A 17,533-nucleotide genomic window follows, 5' to 3' on the forward strand; every position below is an offset into this window, starting at 1 on the left:
GTCAAATAGGTTGTATAAATTGCCATAATCTTGATGTTCTTTGCTATTAAATCTTTAATAAGGTTAGGTTGCCATTTCACCTTATAAGTCTTTTGTCAGAAATATAGATTTTTTTTTTTTGCCCAGAAACTGAATATTTAATGCATCAAATGTGCTAGAGAAAAATAAAAAATAAATAACTGAGAATTGCTCTACATGCTTTAAAATCAACTTGCTTGATCTTTTGCTTGGACTGACCTATTTTAATTGCTTTAGACTTTAGTATTTTTGCTGTAGACCTGAGTACCAATTATACATTTACTTTTTCTGGTTTTAAATGTTATGGTGTTATATTTCCTACCACCCAGAATAAATAAAAAAAGACTTCCATAGTAACCAATTGTCCTCATTAGCAAGAACATAGCTGATATAACCCTCACATGAAAGAATCCACCAGAAGAATAATGTCCTTTGAATAACGCTATCACACCTCATCTCAGACATGAGAATACCTCATGAGCTTATTTATTTCTTCCCATAGAAAATTCCTTGTACATGATATATTGAGGTGGAAATGAAGCAGCCTGGAAGGTTGCAATGTGATTTGTAACGTGTCAAAGCTGAGATTTGTTCTCCAACATGTAAATACTGAGCTAGTCACTCACTGAAATCATTTTGGGAAAGAAAATGTCATACTTTAAAGATGCTGGTCTACAAATGATCAAAATAGCGCCCAGTGATGGGACAAACATGGTAATAATTCAACGAATGCAGAATGTGAGCATCTTGTTAATGGATGTTGAATTGTTACTGAGAACATATACCTTCCATGACCAGACAGAGGCCAGAATATTATTTTCACTCTGTCTTCCAAAGTCCTCATCTCCACAGCCAAAATGAGAATGGTGAATTAAACCACTGAGGTCACAATACCCATCACAAAGCTTCTGTGGAAGCCTGGATGTCAACGACCACAGCTTACTCTTTTACAGGAATGAATTGAATTGCATAGTAAAAGCTGAGTTACTTGAGCTTAAATGTCACTCTCTGCACAGTACTTTACAAATCCTCAGAAGTGAGGCTGATAAAGCCTGCAGCCTTTACATCTCAAATAGCATATGAGCCCCCCAAACCCTTTAATATTCCCTTGATTCCAACAAGGGAGGGCCTCCTACATGTTAACAAGTTTTAATTTAGTATTCCTTTAATCAACTTTGTGCCCATTAGGGGTAATTCTTTCATCCTCAAAGCCTTGGCTTTTATCTCAGCCTGGTTGAAATTCCCATAAACTCACTCCATGACATGAGGCAATCCCCAATCGTATTTCAAAAGATTATTTTGGTTCACTAATTATATATGACTGCTTCTGACTTCCTCTTTAAGAAGATATTTTATGTAAACGTCATGATCTGTCCACCATTATCCAAAACCAACCTCCATTAAAGGGTTAACCACTCCAGCTGAGTCCCTGAGGCTGACATATCTCTCAACTTAGTAATAATAATAGTAAGAATAGTAAGTGTTTATTCAAATATACTATGTGTCAGGAACCTTAGATGTATTCATTTATTTAATACAATCATCCTGTGAGGTAGATACTATTATTACCCTCATTTCACAGATGGCTTAGAGAGCTTAAATAATAATATGCTCAAAAGCATCACAGCTATTAAGTGCACAAGTCGGATTTGAACTTAGGTAAGCAGACTCAAGAGCCTATATATTTTCCACTTGCCTCCCCTACTGATTTAAGGGACCTTCCAGAAAGGAAATATGACAGATACTTCTTGATGGTATTTTCTACGACACATTCAGATCTATTAAAAGGTTGGAGCATAATTTTTGTAGAGGTGGTTGATCTTTGGTGACTTCCTATCCATTTCCTTTTGGTCTCTGCTCATCACTCCTGTCACATCTATTCCTAGGTGCTCGCTCACCACATGCTCTTTCCTGGGTTCTAGGTCTCTCGCTGTGTCACTCCAGGTAACGCTGCCCTCTTGACACTCCATCTCTTGTTCCAGACTTGTCTCTTCATTTTCTCCTTTTCCTATTCCCTTTTTCTCCCAACATTTTTGTGTCTAGTGTGCCAGGGACACAACATTCAGAGTAATATACAGTCTGTCCTCCTCTCAATCCTCAGGAAATGAATTTACAGTTCTAACTGTGATCACACATCATGACTCCAAGTATTAAGTGGCGATTTTATTTGACTTAGGGGAGTTTTTATCACCTATAGAAAAGTGGAGGGATTTTTTTGGGAGATGTATCAGTCAGGGTCTCCAGATAACTGAACCAATTTTATATATATATATATACATATATATATATATGTATATATATGTATATATTATATGTATACGTATACATACTATTATATGTATGTATATTATATATGTAATATATATACATTCTTATATATACTATATACTACTATATATACATATGTATACTATACACACTACTTGTATAGAGTAGTATAGTATATATTGTATAGCATACAATACTATATTATATATACAGTATATATAGCATATATATGGAGATATATATATATAGTGTGTGTCTATTAATACATATAAATATATAAAAAGCTTTATTTTAAAGAATTGGCTCACATGATTGTGCAGGCTGACAAATCTGAAAAGGGAAGGAAAGGCTGGCAGGCTGGTAATTCAGGCAGGAGTTGATACAGCAGTCTTGAGACAGAAATCCTTTGGGAAACCTGTTTTTCTTTTAGGGTCTCCAATTGATTGGATTAGATCCACACACATCATGTAGGGTAATCTCTTTTACTTAAAGTCAACTGATTATAGATGTTAACCACATATCCAACACTCTCTCACAGTGTAGTGTAAGCCCTGACAGTTGTTGTTGTTGTAATGTGAGTGCCTGACTTAAGCTTTGATTGCAGAAGAGGGAGGAGGCATCCACTTCAAAGACTGCTGTATGGAATAAAACCATTGCCAGCCACAATGATAATGATCTGGGCCACCTCCCCTCACTGAGGCTCCTTTGTTTTAGAGATCTTGGTTGATTTCAATAACCGATGACTTTTATTTTATTTTTATTTATTTATTTTCTGATGTACATCATAATATATTTCAAATTCTGTGTAGATTACATCATGTTTACCACCTGAAAACTAATTATAGTCCATCCCCTCACATGTGAGCCTAATCACCCCTTTTGCCCTGTCCACTCCCCCGTTCCCCTATGGTAACCACCAATCCAATCTCCAATGTTATGTGTTTGTTTGTCATTGCTTTTATCTTCTACTTATGAGTGAGATCATATGGAATTTGACTTTCGCCCTCTGACTTATTTCACTCAGCATAATACCCTCAAAGTCCATCCATGTTGTCACAAATGGCCAGATTTCATCATTTCTTATGGCTGAGTAGTAGTCCATCATGTACAAATACCACATCTTCTTTATCCATTCGTCCCTTAATGGGCACCTAGGTTGCTTCCATGTCTTGGCTATTGTGTATCATGCTGCAATGAACATAGGGGTGCAAGTATCTTTATGCCTTTGTGTTTTCAAGTTCTTTGGATAAACACCCAGCAGTGGGATAGCTGGATCATATGGTAGATCTATCCTTAATTTTCTGAGGATACTCCATACTGCTTTCCACCCTGGTTGCACCAGTTTGCACTCCCACCAGCAGTGAACAAGGATTCCCTTCTCTCCACATCATCTTCAATATTTGTTGTTTCCTGTCTTGTTAATTATAGCCATTCTGACTAGAGTGAGGTGATACCTCATTGTAGTTTTGATTTGCATTTCCCTGATAGCTAATGATGTTGAGCATCCTTTCATATGCCTATTGACCATCCATATATCTTCTTTCGAGAAATCTCTGTTCAGATCTTTTGCCCATTTTCTAATTGGATTGTTGTTTTTCTTGTTGTTGAGCTGTATGAGTTCTTTGTATATTTTGGATATTAACCCCTTATCTGATATGTGGTTTGCAAATATCTTCTCCCAATTGTTAGGTTGTCTTTTCATTTTGTTGATGGTTTCCTTTGCTGTGCAGAAGCTTTTTAGTTTGATGTAGTCCCATTTGTTCATTTTTTCTTTTGTTTCCCTTGCCTGGTCAGACATGGGACTTGAAAATATGCTGCTCAGACCAATGTCAAAGAGCGTACTGATTATGTTTTCTTCTAGAAGTTTCATGGTTTCGGGTCTTACATTCAAGTCTTTAATCCATTTTGAGTTGATTTTTGTGCATAGTGTAAGGGAATGGTCTACTTTCATTCTTCTGCATGTGGCTGTCCAGTTTTCCCAACACCGTTTATTGAAGAGACTCTCCTCTCTCCATCGTGTGCTCTTGGCTCCCTTGTCGAATATTAGCTGCCCATAAACCTGTGGGTTTACTTCTGGGCTCTCAATTCTGTTCCATAGATCTGTGTGTCTGTTTTTGTGCCAGTACCATGCTGTTTTGGTTATTATGGCTTTGTAGTATGTTTTGAAATCAGGGAGTGTGATACCTCCAGCTTTGTTCTTTTTTCTCAGGAATCCTTTGACTATTTGGGGTCTTTTGTTGTTCCATATAAATTTTAGGATTCTTTGTTCTATTTCTGTGAAAAATGTTGTTGGAACTTTGGTAGGGATTGTATTGAATCTATAGATTGCTTTAGGAAGTATGGACATTTTAACGATGTTAATTCTTCCAATCCAAGAGCACAGAATATCTTTCCATTTCTTCGTGTCAACTTTGATTTCTTTCAACAATGTTTAAAAGTTTTTGGTGTACAGATCTTTCACCACTTTGGCTAAGTTTATTCCTAGGTATTTTATTATTTTTGTTGCAATTGTAAATGGGATTGTATTCTTAATTTCTCTTTCTGCTACTTCATTGTTAGTGTATAGAAACGCAACTGATTCTTGTACGTTGATTTTGTATCCCGCAACTTGATTGTATTCTTTTATTGTTTCCAAAAGTTTTTTAGCAGAATCTTTAGGGTTTTCTAGATATAAAATCATGTCATCTGCAAAGAGTGACAGTTTCACTTCTTCTTTTCCAATGTGCATCCCTTTTATTTCTTTTTCTTGCCTAATTGCTCTGGCTATGACTTCCAATACTATGTTAAATAAGAGTGATGACAGTGGGCATCCTTGTCTTGTTCTTGTTCTTAGAGGGATAGCTTTCAATTTTTCTTCATTGAGAATGATATTTGCTGTGGGTTTGTCATATATGGCCTATAAATGATGATTTAGACCACTTGCTTTCTCTCTTCTCATGCTTTAAATTTCCACTCTTATGTTTTAAATTCACTAATAAATGATCCTGCCAAACACTAAACCCACGCTCTTGACCCCAATAAAAGCAGAACCCAAGACCCATGCACATTCTCTCTCTCTACACCCAACCTCTCTGTGTGATCACAAGTGTGTTGTGTAATTTCCAGTTTCTTTAAGTAATAAATCCTTATTTTTTCAAAGTTTCCTGGTGGTTATTGCTGAAAGGCATCTTACAATCATAATAAGGACCACAAGGTCCAGTCCAACCACAACATTGGTTATCTCTATAGCCTGAGATCAGCACACAGCAACACCTAGATTTGATTAAATCGCTGGGTACTATAGCCCAACCAAGTGGCACATAAAACTAGCCACCACAGGACATATGATTGAGGAATGAACTAGTTTACATCACTTAGCTAGGAGAACTGTGTACTTACTTTTATTCTGGGCTGAAGCTACTATGAAAGAATGTGTAGGTTCACTTCAAATGAGTTCTGTGTTAATGGCATTTATTGCTTTTTGGGGAGGTGAAGGACTCCTCAGTAGCTAAGCCTTGTTCCAAAAGAAGTATTGTGATTTTCATTACAGGCTCTGAAGAGGACTAGATAACTCTTTTTATTATTCCCAGTAGTAATGTCTTAGATACATGAATTAGGAAGGATTCCACTTGGTCTTGGATCTTTGAAAAAGTGGTGCAAAGACAAAAGAATAATTCAGAATTCATCCAAAGTTGTAGTATCCTGAGCAGAAGAGGCGGCACCAGCAGTGTCCAGAAGTAGCAGCAACCAACTCTAGCAGTGGCTGGAAGTAACCACAACAGTAATGGACAACATGATATCATATGTAACAAGGCTATTACTGTAGCATTGGCTTAGTTGCTGTTCCAGAAGTCTTTACATCCCTGGTTCCTGTACAGTTTGTCAACCCAACCTCCTAGCTTACCAACAGCTTCTTTGAGTTACCCATATCCTCATTAAATTTCTTTTTGTAAGTGATATCCATCTCATTCAACCAAGAACCATGTCAGATATATCCTATTTTCCTCACATCCTTTACTGCTGGAAGAAAAGTACATGGTGAAGACAGTGATAATGGTTTGGTAATCTTTCCTTTAACTCCTTTTTTGCTTATTAAATAGCACTGTCCTAAGAGATCTGAACAGAGCCTTGGAGAAGACTGGTAGAGAAGGCTTGAGTTTGGGCCTCTTCATCTGGCACAAATGACTGTTGGAACAGGGGATTTAATAATTTATTGTACTTGCGTTATGCTTTACTGTCTGCCTAAGAAGCAATTCTGTGTGTCATATGGGCTGTTTAAATCTTTTTAGAAAATTATTTCAGTTATAATTTTAACATAAAAATATAACATAAAAGAAATTCAACTTATAATAGGATCATATAAAGTTTAATAGCCATCTAGTGTTCCAGCCATGAGTGAAATAAAAAGGAAAACATTTCAGCCTATCTGTCTGTAATGAATTTCAATGTAGATGCATTAAAGTTGAGTAAATCTAGACTTCAATGAAGGAGCTCACTACTGAGCAGGGGAGAAAGATAAGCAAATGCCACATTATATAATAAGTGTTGTTGTGGAAAAAAGAAAAGATGTGAAAAGAATATGATTGAGGACAGACTTGGTTTTCTGGACCATGATGTAAGAGTAGTTTTCATATGCTAGGCCTTAAGAGATGAAGAGGTGTTTCTATGGAATGAAATAGAGAAAAAAAGGTATGACAAGGAGATAAAAGTATTAAGGTAATAACAATAATAGTAATAGCTAGTGTCTATTGTTTGCTCTGTGTTTGGCCATTCTTTTGTGTGCTACAAATATTAGCTCATTTAATCCTCACCACAATTACAAGGAAAACAATGAAATTGTCTTCAGTTTGCAGATAACAAAAATGAGACTTAATGAGGCAAAATAAATCGCCCAAGGTCCTAGAATTAATTAACATTAATATTGCAACCTAAGCAATCTGATTTCAAATTTTGGTCTTATAAACAGTAAGTTGAACAGGAAGGAGAATGGATTCTTAAGATGTGAATGGAGTAAAAGTTGAGTTACAAAGAATCTTAATAGAGAATATTGTGATGAGGAGATGTAAAAACTTGAAATAGGGAAGGAGAATTGGTAACGAAGAAGATGAAACCTCTCTGAGGAAGATTTAAATGACAGAACTAAGGGCAATTAGTAATCAATGAAAGAAGAGAGAAGAAAAATTGAAAATTATTTTCATGACTCATTTTTCAATATTTGAGTATTAGATGGGTGGAAATGCCAGAATGGAGGGTCTGGAGGCAGACAGAGTACATGTGTGAGAGGAATATTCTATTAGAAGATAATGCGACTCAGTTGCTGATGTGGACACACATTTGGGAGCATTCTTCAAGCAGGAAAATACCAGAAGAAAGGCCAGATTGGGAGGTATACCATATTGTTCAAATAAAAATACACAGTGCTAGTTACATTTGAATTTCAGACGAATGACTTTTTTGTAGTATAAGTATGTTCCATGTGATATTTTGCACATTCTTATTTTGAAAACATGCTTTTTGTATATTGGAAATTCTAATTTCTCAGGTTTCCCTGTATTGTACCTGGCATTGTTACAGATACAGAGATATACATTTCAGAGTCATCAGTTTGCAGAGACAAGATCATTGATTGCTTTGAGTGGATGACATTACCTAAGAAAAATAATTTCTCAAAGGAAAGGGTAGGCACTGGGGTCTATGATAGAATGCAAAGCATAGCTCCTTCCCTCATTTACTCTCTTTGCCTTATGACTTTGTAGAGTCCTCCCATTGGGACTCCTGGCTCAGCCCAGTAATATGCTCTGACCAATAAAATGAGACAGAATTAATAGTGTGTCAGTTCTGGGTATAAGAGTCCAATACCCTTGCAGGTAACTAGTTTGCTGTCGTATGCCTACCGTCTCTATAAGAACACGTCTGGTTTAGTCTATGGGAGGATGAGAGACATGTGGAGCAGACCCAATCACCCAGTTACCCACACAACAATCAGCCAACAATACCTATATCTTTTTTTTTTAAATTGAGGTAACACATTGGTTTATAACATTATATAAATTTTGGCTGTACATCAGTATTCTCTTAGTTATTCTGAAAGATGCTGCAATGAACATAGGAGTATATATATTTTTTCAAATTGGTGTTTTCATGTTATTTGGATAAATACCCAAAAGTAAAATATCTCAGTCATATGGTAGTTTTATTCTTAATTTTTTGAGGAATCTCCATACAGTTTTCCATAGTGGCTGCGCCAGTGACAGGCTCCACATCCTCTCCAATACTTGTCATTTCTTGTCTTTTTAATAATAGCCATTCTGATGGTCATAAAGTGATATCTCATTGTAGTTTTGATTTGCATTTCCCTAATAATTAGTGACGTTGAACATCTTTTCACGTGCCTATTGGCCACCTGTATACCTTCTTTAGAAAAATGTCTGTTCAGATTCTCTGTCCATTTTTTACTTTGGTTGTTTGTTCTTTTGTTCTTGAGTTGCATGAGTTCTTTGTATATTTTGGATATTAATCCCTTATTGGATATATGATTTACAAATATCTTCTTCCACTTGGTAGGTTGTCTTTTGTTTTGTTGATGGTTTCCTTTGCCATGCAGAAGATTTTTAGCTTAAAGTAGTCCCACTTGTTTATTTTTTCTTTTGTTTCCCTTGCCTGAGGAGACATGATATTTGAAAAGATACTGATAAGGCCAATGTTAAAGAGCATACTGCCTATGTTTTCTTCTAGGAGTTTTATGGTTTCAGATCTTACATTCAAGTCTTTAACCCATTTTAAGTTAATTTTTGAGTATGGTGTAAGAGAGTGTTCTATTTTCCTTTTTTTTTGTTGTTAAGGAAGATTAGCCATGAGCTAATCTCTGCCACCAATACTCCTGTTTTTGCTGAGGAAGATTGGCCCTGAGTTAACATCCATGACCATCTTCCTCTGCTTTATATGTGGGATACCTGCCACAGCATGGCTTGATAAGCGTTGTATAGATCTGTGGCTGGGATCTAAAACGGCAAACCCTGAGCCACCAAAGTGGAGCATGTGAACTTAACCTCTATGCCACTGGGCCAGCCCCTATTTTAATCCTTTTGCATGTGGCTGTCCAGTTTTCCCAACACTATTTATTGAAGACAATTCCCTTTCTCCATTGTATGTTCTTGGCTCATTTGTCAAAAATTAGCTATCCACAGATGTGTGGGTTTATTTCTGGGCTCTCAGTAGTGTTCCATTGTGTCTGTATGTCTGTTTTTGTGCCAGTATCATGCTGTTTTGATTAATATAGCATTGTAGTATATTTTGAAATCAGGGAGTGTGATACTTCCAGCTTTATTCTTTTTTCTCAGAATTGTGTTTGCCGTTTGGGGTCTTTTGCTGTTCCATTTAAATTTTAGGATTCTTCATTTTATTTCTGTGAAAAATGTCACTGGGACTCTGACAGGGGTTGCATTAAATCTGTAGATTATTTTAGGAAGTATGGACATTTTAACTATGTTAATTCTTGCAATCCATGAGCAAAGAATACCTTTGTGTCTTCATTCATTTCTTTCAATGATGTTTTATATGTGGGACACCTGGATGCCGTTTTACAGTTTTAGCGTGCTGATCTTTCACTTCTTTAGTGAAATTTATTCCAAGGTATTTCATTCTTTTTGTTGCAATTGTAAATGGAATTTTATTCTTGATTTCTCTTTTTGCTATTTCACTTTCAGTATGTAGAAATGTAGCTGATTTTTGGATATTGATTTTGTGCCCTGAAACTTTACTATATTCGTTTATCATTTCTAATAGTTTTTTCTTGAATTCTTTAGGGTTTTCTGTATATAAAATCAAGTCATCTGCAAATAGTGATGGTTTTACTTCTTTCTTTCCAATTTGGATCCCTTTTATTTCTTTTTCTTGCCTGATTTCTCTGGCTGGGACTTCCAACACTAGGTTTAATAAGAGTGGTGAAAGTGGGCATCCTGTCTTGTGCCTGTTCTTGGAGGGATAGCCTTCAGTTTTTCACTGTTGAGTACGATATAAGTAGGTTTGTCATATTTGGCCTTTTTTTCTGTTAAGGTATTTTCCTTCTATCCCATTTTATTCAGAGATTTTATCATAAATGAATACTGTATCTTGTTGAATGCTTTCTCCACATCTATTGAGATGATCCTGTGAATTTTATTCTTCATTTTATTAATGTGATGTATCATGCTGATTGATTTATGGATATTGAACCATCTCTGCATCCCTGGAATAAATCCTGCTTGATCATGGTGGATGATCCTTTTAATGTATTGTTGTATTTGATTTGCTAATATTTTGTTGAGGATTTTAGCATTGATGTTCATCAGTGATATTGGACTATAATTTTCTTTTTTTGTTGACCTTGTCTGGTTTTGCTGTCAGGGTGATGTTTGCATTATAGAATGACTTAGGAAGTGTCTCCTCCCCTTCTATTTTTTGGAAGAGTTTGAGAAGGATAGGTATTAAATCTTCTTTGAATGTTTGGTAGAATTCACAGGGGAAGCCATCAGGGCAGGGACTTTTGTTTTTGGTATCTTTTTGATTACTGTTTCAATCTCCTTACTATTGATTGGTCTATTCAGATTCTCTATTTCTTCCTTACTCAGTTTTAGAAGGTTGTCTAACTCTAAGAATTTATCCATTTCTTCTAGATTATCCAATTTGTTGGTGCATAGCTTTTCATAGTGTTCTCTTATAATCTTTCATATTTCTGTGGTGTCTGTTGTAATTTGCTTTCTATTTCTCATTTTATGTATTTGAGCCTTCTTTATTTTCTTCTTGGCTAGTCTAGCTGAAGGTTTGTCAATTTTGTTGATCCTTTCAAAGAACCAGCTCTTAGGTTCATTAATCTTTTCTATTGTCTTTTTAGTCTCTATTTCATTTATTTCCACTCTGATTTTTAGTATTCGCTTCATTTACTGATTTGGGGCTTCATTTGTTCTTCTTTTTCAAGTTCCTTTAGGTGTATTTTTCGATTGTTTATTTGAGATTTTTCTTGTTTTTTGAAGTAGGCCTTTATTATTAAACTTCCCTCTTAGTAATGCTTTTGCTGTATCCCACAAATTTTGCTATGTAGAATTTTCATTTTCATTTGTCTCCCAGGGTTTTTGAGTTATCCTTTGATTTCTTCATTGATTCAATAGTTGTTCAGTACCATTTTGTTTAATCTCCCCATATTTGTGACTTTTCCTGTTTTCTTCTGGTAGGTAGTTGATTTCTAGTTTCATAATGCTGTGGTCAGAAAAGATGCCTGATATTATTTCAATCTTCTTAAATTTATTGAGATTTGTTTTGTGGCCTAATATGTCATCCATCCTAGAGAATGTTCCATGTGTATTTGAAAAGAATGTGTATTCTACAGTTTTTGTGTGGAATGTTCTACATATGTCTACTAAGTCCATCTGGTCTAATGCGTCATTTAAGGCCAATGTTTCCTTGTTGATCTGTCTGGATGATCTATCCATTGATGTAAGTGGAGTGTTAAAGTCCCCTACTATTATTGTGTTACTGTCCATTTCTCCTTTTATGTCTGAATATATATCTCTTAAATTCTGAAGTTTAGGTGTAATAATGTCAGATAAAGTAAGTACAGACTAAATATAAGTTATTATTATTAGTTATATTGATGTTGGCTTATGGTTATGCCTCTGCATCAAGCAGAGTGCCTAGCATATTATAAATGGTTAGTAAATATCTATACAAAAGATGAATGAAGCATGATGTTTAAAATGAAAATAAAAGCTTAATTTTCATTTTCATCAATAGAATCATATCATTACAATAAAAGTATTCCTAGTTTAATGGAGAATCAGGTATATAAATAAATAATTAATATATTAGTTCTACCTTAGATTTACTCAGTATATATTTTATGAAATATTTTCTGTGGATCAGCTATTGCTCTAGGCACTGAGGATTCAGCAGTAAGTAAAACAGATTGAGTCCTTGCCCAAACGGAGTTTACATTCCTTAGGGAAGACACATACTATGTGAATAAACAATCAAATATGTAACATCCATTGGTGATAAATGTTATGAAGAAAAAGCTGTATAAGAGACTGGAGTCCAATAGGATAGTCAGGAAGTGGCATTGTACATGATGCTGTCAGGTGCCTTATGGAATAAGAAAAGGCATCCCAACAGAGGGAATAATTACATTGATTTTTGAAGATGAGTAGGAGCTCATTATAAAAAGTGAAGAGCATAGCATCTGAGGTGAAGGAGCAGCAAAGATAAAGGCAAATATTTGAGAAAGATTATAAATTATTTAGGTAATTACACATATTAATTCAGTCAGTGCTTATTGAGCTTCATATCTGGTGGACCAACTCCATGTTCCATACTCTTCTGCAAATTGACTTTCAACAGAATTATCTTAGATTTTTTCCATATCAGCACATTGAGAGCTGCATCATTTTCTTTGTAATAGTAGCATTTGTGTCATCCCAAGACACATAAGAAGCCGTTTTAAACAAAGGGCTTTTAACAAAGGGACCAAAGGGTGAGGAGAGGCTCTGAATCCTAGGAATCAGATAAGAATATATGAGAAGGTACAGCCATAGTGACAGTGACAAGTGACAAATGATGACTACAGACTTTAGAAAATGAGTAAAATGGGATATATACATTAAGAAGCTAGCAAAAAGCAGTTACCAATTGGATATAGAGATGAGAGAAAAGACATGGAAAGCCTCTACAAATCCTGACCCGAGTGGCTGTATGGAACACGGTGCCATTATCAACCAATTGGACCATAGAATTCATATGGTTTCTATAACCCATAGAAAGGTGTTTGGCAGAAACATAGCTAAACACATATCTCTAGGTTCATAGCTAAAGCCATAGATGGATCCATAGCTTCTACCCAGTCCTACACATTTTGGAGACCAGGAATTACATTTGTTGAATATGTTTAAAAAAAAAAAAACCTTTTTATTCAGTCTTTGAAAATTGATCAGGTATGTTGAACTTTTATCCTATACACGTATATGATAAAACATTTGCTAAACTACTCCTTCATATTAATAGAGCATTTTTCATTGACTAAAGAGTTTTTATATTGATTTTTATCATTAAATTGCCTATGACCAATCTGAGTTCAGTAAGGAGATGTGATTACGACCATTACGTCTCTAAAACACTTCTCAGTGGAGGTAAGAAATTTTACTTTCTGCATCCATGTTTCAAGATATTATTCTCCCTCCAGCGGCCGGCCAGTGGAGAGCTGGTTAAGTTTGCGCTCTCCACTTCAGTGGCCAGGGGTTTGCAGATTCAGATCCTGGGAACACACTTAGCACTGCACATGAAGCCATGCTGTGGTGGCATCACGTATAAAATAGGGGAAGATTGGCACAGATGTTAGCTCAGGACCAATTTTCCTCACACACACACAAAGGCATTATTTTCCCTCCAATTCTGTCCTTTAATATTAATCCTAGATCCTAAGTTATGCAATCCCTATTCACTAGCATATCAGCGGTACACCTAACACTATTATGCCTTCTTCAAAATTAGGACATATATCTTTAATCAGGAGATTTCCAACCTTCCTTACCTTCAAAAGAAATGTGTATTCTAACGGCTTACTGATACGATAGATAAAAACAAACATTCTCCCAACAGAACTATTTAGTGACCTCAATTTAGAAATGTGCTGCATGTTCCTGGTTTCCAATTCTTTAATAATCTAACCAACAACAGAAGCATAGCTTTTGCAATTTGCTTCTAAAAGCCATGACATTCAGGAAAATCACTAATTATGTTTGAGCAAAAATAAAATTTAATAGCATCTGGACAGTTCAGATCAAAAATCAAAAAGACCTTCAAATAAGGCCGGCATTTAAACGTACATGCAGGGTATGCAAGGTTATATCTATTAGGATGTACAGTCTGTCTGGAGAAAATTGTGTTGAGCAATCGTGTATTATATATTCTAAGTAATGATTCTCTAAAAGCCTCACAATGTTTTTATATGTTCATCAGGGAAAGCTTTATATAGATTTACACCCCTTAAAGTGCACATGTAAATGTTCAAGTTGCTTCATATGTTGTTAAATTTTAGACAATGGAAAATGAAAGATCAAAGATATACATCATAAAGAATAGTAACTACCATTATCATTATTATTAATCCACAAGGATCATTCCACTGCACTTTTTGGTTAACAAATAAAATAATTATCAGAAGAACTCTTCTATTTTATCCCAGGTATTTAGAACATACTAAGCTTTATGTATCACTGGCACGATTAAATGCGTGCTAAAGGGATGTGCTAGAGATTCTTTGAATCAACACCTTCCAGTTTAATGGCACTTGGCCACGTATTTACTCTGGTTCTCATGTCATCCTGAGAAAAATATGTAAGGCACATGCTCTGTAAGTCCCTGGGCCCTTGATCTATAAATTCTTCTCTTTCTTTATTTTCCTTTTGCTTCCCTTTTTGGCTTTCTGATCTGAAATCTAAATTACAGTGTAGGTAAAAAGGTAACAGTTTTTCTGTGAGAAATTGTAAATACAGTAATGTTCCTCCCTTAGGTTTGCAGAAAAATAATCAGAATTTCTCAAGGGGTAAGTAGTGGGGTCCAAGTGTGAACTTAAGTGGATTCAGACATGTCTGGCCATGTCAGACAAACCGGTGAAACAGGCTGCTCTGGTACACTTTAAAAGTTAGCTAGGAAAGTTTCTAGAGGGGGATTCAATCTGTGTTCACTGTTGATGTTCCAGGAAGCTTGTTCCAAGTGGTGAACTGATGGAATAAGCCTAAAAGCAAGTTACTCTGGAGAGACTGAAAACTTTTCTAGGAGAGAATAAATCTTGAAAGAAGAAATAGACAGCTTCCTTGACCTTGACTGAGTACGGAGCCAGAGTTGGTAGCCACGAGAAACTTTTATGAGTAAAAGATTTTGTGTTTTACTAGGGTTTGATTTTGTACCATTATCTATTCATGAGAAGATCTATAGAATATTAAGACCCCCTCTAACAGAGTATAAAAAGAAATCACAAAATGCCCCCCAACCCCTATTTTCCATAGAACGCTGTACTCTAGTACGTCATGGCACTGCTAGGTGGATCAGCCTTATAAGGGACAATGACCCTCAGTAGATGCCACTATAGAAGTGTCATTTCTGCCCAGGAAATGAGCGATACTTCCCCATCTCCTCTCCTGCTCCAGAACAACAGTTGGAAGAAAGCAAATTCATGGCTGGCAAGACCAGAGATAGATACCAAAAAGAGATTCAGCGGGGGAAAGGATGAATAAGCTGAGTGTAGAAGATATTTAGGACAGTAAAAATACTCTGTATGATATTATAATGACGGATACATGTCATTTCATATTTGTCCAAACCCATGAAATGTACACCACCAAGAATGAACCCTAACGCAAACTATGGACTTCGGGTGGTTACAATGTGTCAATGTAAGTTCATCAATTGTAACCAATGAACCACTCTGATGGGGGATGCTGATAACAGAGGAGGCTGTGGGTGTGTGGGAGCAGAGGGTATATGGGAAATCTCAGTACCTTCCTCTCAGTTTTTTTGTGATTCTAAAACTGCTCTAAAAAAATTGTCTTTAAAAAAAGAAGATATTCAGCTAACAGCAATGTTACACTGAAGAATGCACTTGAATGTACATGTGAGAATTACATAGTTCTTAGTAATCCCATGAACACTTGAGGGACATTTGAAGGGGCTAATACCCTAAGTAGACAGGGCAAGTTATTTTCATTTAGTGTTAATATGACACCCTATATGTTCTCAAGATTGTATATATGGAGAACTAGAAACATTTCATCATACTATATCACATAGCCACAGACCTCCCTGCTTCATAAGTACAAGTTTATATCAGTTGCAAAAGATCTTAAAATAATAAAAATAAAAACATCAAAAAGAACCAAAGTATTTATATCAAGAGTAACCAATTTATTAGACAGAAGTAAATACAAGTTTTCTCTAGGATCTTGCTAGGAAGATGACATCATAGTAATGGTGGCAAAAAAAACTAAACCAAAAAGAGGATATCAGACTAGAATGGTTTTACACATTGAATCTGCATTTAGATGGTAGGTTCTGGAGGTAAAAAGTCACCAAATATTCATAGAAGCAGTTTAACCATAATAGTCATCAATCAATTGATCGCAGAGAAAATAAGATGGATGATTGGGGAATTAAAGCACAAGATAGGACAAAAGAAGTCAGAAGGTTTTTCTCTCTGCATCCAACTTCATCAATTTTTCAGTAGAAGCTAGAGAATCCATATCCTCCATAGAAGGATGGGCGGTGGCATCTGTAACCGAAGCCTCCAGAGCCCAGTCTGTGGAAGCTGCTACACCCAGAACCAAAGCTAGAGCCCATTCTGTGGAAGCTGCCACATCCACAGCCATAGCCATGGCCCAGCTCACTGGAGCCTCCAAAGCCATAGCCCAGGCCTCTGTAGTAGTTGCTGTAGTGGCTCATGGTGTCAGGAGTGGTGAGCTGTTTGCTGTTCAATGCAAAATTCAAAGTGTGAATGTCGACATCTTTACAGTGAGGCTTATATACCCTGATCAGAGAATGTGATAAAACACATGCCCCTCCTTTAGTATCATTCCATGAGTTACACTTGCCTGAGACAACCCATTAATCTATAGTCCCCTGACCACAGACTCATTAAGAATGTCTTGAACCTGCTTGGCTCCCTAATTAGGTTGGTCCTGAGCTGGTTGCTTTAATTTTGTTAGAATGAATTGCTGTTTCTCCAAAGTATGGACATACCAATCCCTAAATAGAATTCTTTATTACCAGTCACTTAACATCAGTTACATTAAATATTGTTGAATTTCTAATTAAATATCTTCTCATCACTGGTATTTGAGGGTGGTTGTAATTGATTCTACAAAATATTGAGAAATAATCAAAGTTAAGACTCAAATTTATTACTTTCTTCAAAAGACATATTTTTTGCACCATGAGAGGCAAAGGATACACCTTTTTATAAAAGAACACCTTAAGTTTAAGATTTGGCTCACCTTCCATGTATAACAGAAAACAACACAAACAAAAGCTCACCTGACTTTGAGAGTTTTAGAAATTTGACCATGTGCAATTGATAGATTTACTTTTAGCTTTACACACCATCATACTTGAATTGGTTTAAAAACATAGCAGAATTGGAATCAGAAGTAGAGAGACCATCACAGTGATTGAAAACCCATCTTGTGGGAAGCCTTTCCACAGTTCTCTTTTTATATGCTAGGCTCTTTCTTCAGAATAAGTTCTAGTC

General features: G+C 35.9%; 1 protein-coding gene across 1 annotated transcript; it reads right to left on the bottom strand.

Moving 5' to 3' along the window:
- Positions 1-16,197: 16,197 nt before the first annotated feature.
- LOC123278253 (keratin-associated protein 19-3-like) lies at positions 16,198-16,761 on the bottom strand. The gene has a single exon (XM_044750923.2). It carries the CDS (start codon positions 16,726-16,728, stop codon positions 16,507-16,509), a length of 222 nt encoding a protein of 73 aa, XP_044606858.1. The 5' UTR covers positions 16,729-16,761; the 3' UTR covers positions 16,198-16,506.
- Positions 16,762-17,533: the final 772 nt, after the last annotated feature.

The sequence above is a fragment of the Equus asinus genome, chromosome 18 (assembly GCF_041296235.1).
Source record: "Equus asinus isolate D_3611 breed Donkey chromosome 18, EquAss-T2T_v2, whole genome shotgun sequence".
Lineage (NCBI taxonomy): Eukaryota > Metazoa > Chordata > Mammalia > Perissodactyla > Equidae > Equus > Equus asinus.